General features: G+C 32.7%; 1 protein-coding gene across 1 annotated transcript; it reads left to right on the forward strand.

Annotated features, from left to right (window-relative positions):
• The first annotated feature begins 199 nt into the window (after positions 1-199).
• Positions 200-1081, forward strand: Tsp_13996 (bardet-Biedl syndrome 5 protein). The gene is made up of 4 exons (XM_003366235.1): positions 200-257; positions 342-408; positions 547-629; positions 960-1081. Exons 1-4 carry the CDS (start codon positions 200-202, stop codon positions 1079-1081), a joined length of 330 nt encoding a protein of 109 aa, XP_003366283.1.
• The last annotated feature ends 167 nt before the right edge of the window (positions 1082-1248 follow it).

The raw sequence follows: 1248 nt of genomic DNA on the forward strand, positions 1-1248 counted from the left end.
CATCTCCTCATACGCGAGCGAAATTACATGTACCTTCTGACCAAAGTGGATAACAGGTTTTCATGCTGTAGCATTTTTTTCGTCTGAGGACCATCACAAGGAATCATAGAGTTCTCTATGCGCAATGCTTTAAAGAAACATGAACGACTGTTTATATAGTCATATAATGTTCATTTGCTCATTTTCAGTTATTAACCAAATGGAAATACCGCTTAATTCGTATAAAGCGGTTTCAGTTCATAACTCACGAGACACGCGTGTCTTCAACTGAAATTTTAATCAAATGTTTCAAAAGTAAAAATATTAAATTTCAATGTGATTTCATGATGTTCAAATCTTAGAAAAAAATTTAAAACATTACGATGTAATTTGGGAAGATCGAGACGTTCGATATGATATCAACTCAAAGTAAGCATTTTTTGAATGCAGCTCAATCGTCACGTATTATTTTTGAATTTTCAAAAATCGTCATCTAAACATTATTTTACAATATTTCTCTTAGATGAAAAAAATAATTTAAAATTTAAATAATTTTTCGTATTTTAGACAATTGAAACTAAGAAATGGAGAATTCATTGTGGATAAATTACATGTAATTGAAAATACGAAAGGAAATCGTGAGAATAAAGGTATGAAATTGAAAATACAGTGGAACCTCGATTATCCGAACACACGATTTTTGGGGGTCCTTCAGATAATCGGATTTTCGGATAATCAGACATTTTCAATTTTTTAAGTGCATATATGTTATTGAAGCGTTTATAGCGGTTATTCTCAATTAAACGCGGAATAGTAGACATTCTGTTTATTATGCGACATTATTTGTCCTTTACTTACTTAAACTATATGAACGGTTATTAACACAATCAATTATATTTTTCAGCGATACATTGAAAACCAATAGATTTACTTTGCGTCATATTTTATAAAATCAGTAATAAGTTTGTGTTTTAATGAAGACAGCTTCTTCTGTGCAGCGATATCACCAAATATGCCTTACTACCATAAGCTGAGTAGCGCTGAATTTATTCCGCTGCTCTATCCACTACAAGCTGAATTTAAAGCACGAATAGGCTTCTGAATGGCTCAGCCTTTCAGTTGGCTTATCAGGCATGTTAGACTCGTCAACGTCATCATTTTCATCTTTTTTCATTGCAATGAGTATTTCTTAGTCAGTAATGTTTCCAAACACGGGGGATCATCCGCAATTTTCAGCAGTATTCCTGAACCACATGCCCTTCTCCACAA

Source organism: Trichinella spiralis (assembly GCF_000181795.1).
Source record: "Trichinella spiralis strain ISS 195 chromosome Unknown Scfld6323, whole genome shotgun sequence".
Taxonomy (NCBI): Eukaryota; Metazoa; Nematoda; class Enoplea; order Trichinellida; family Trichinellidae; genus Trichinella; species Trichinella spiralis.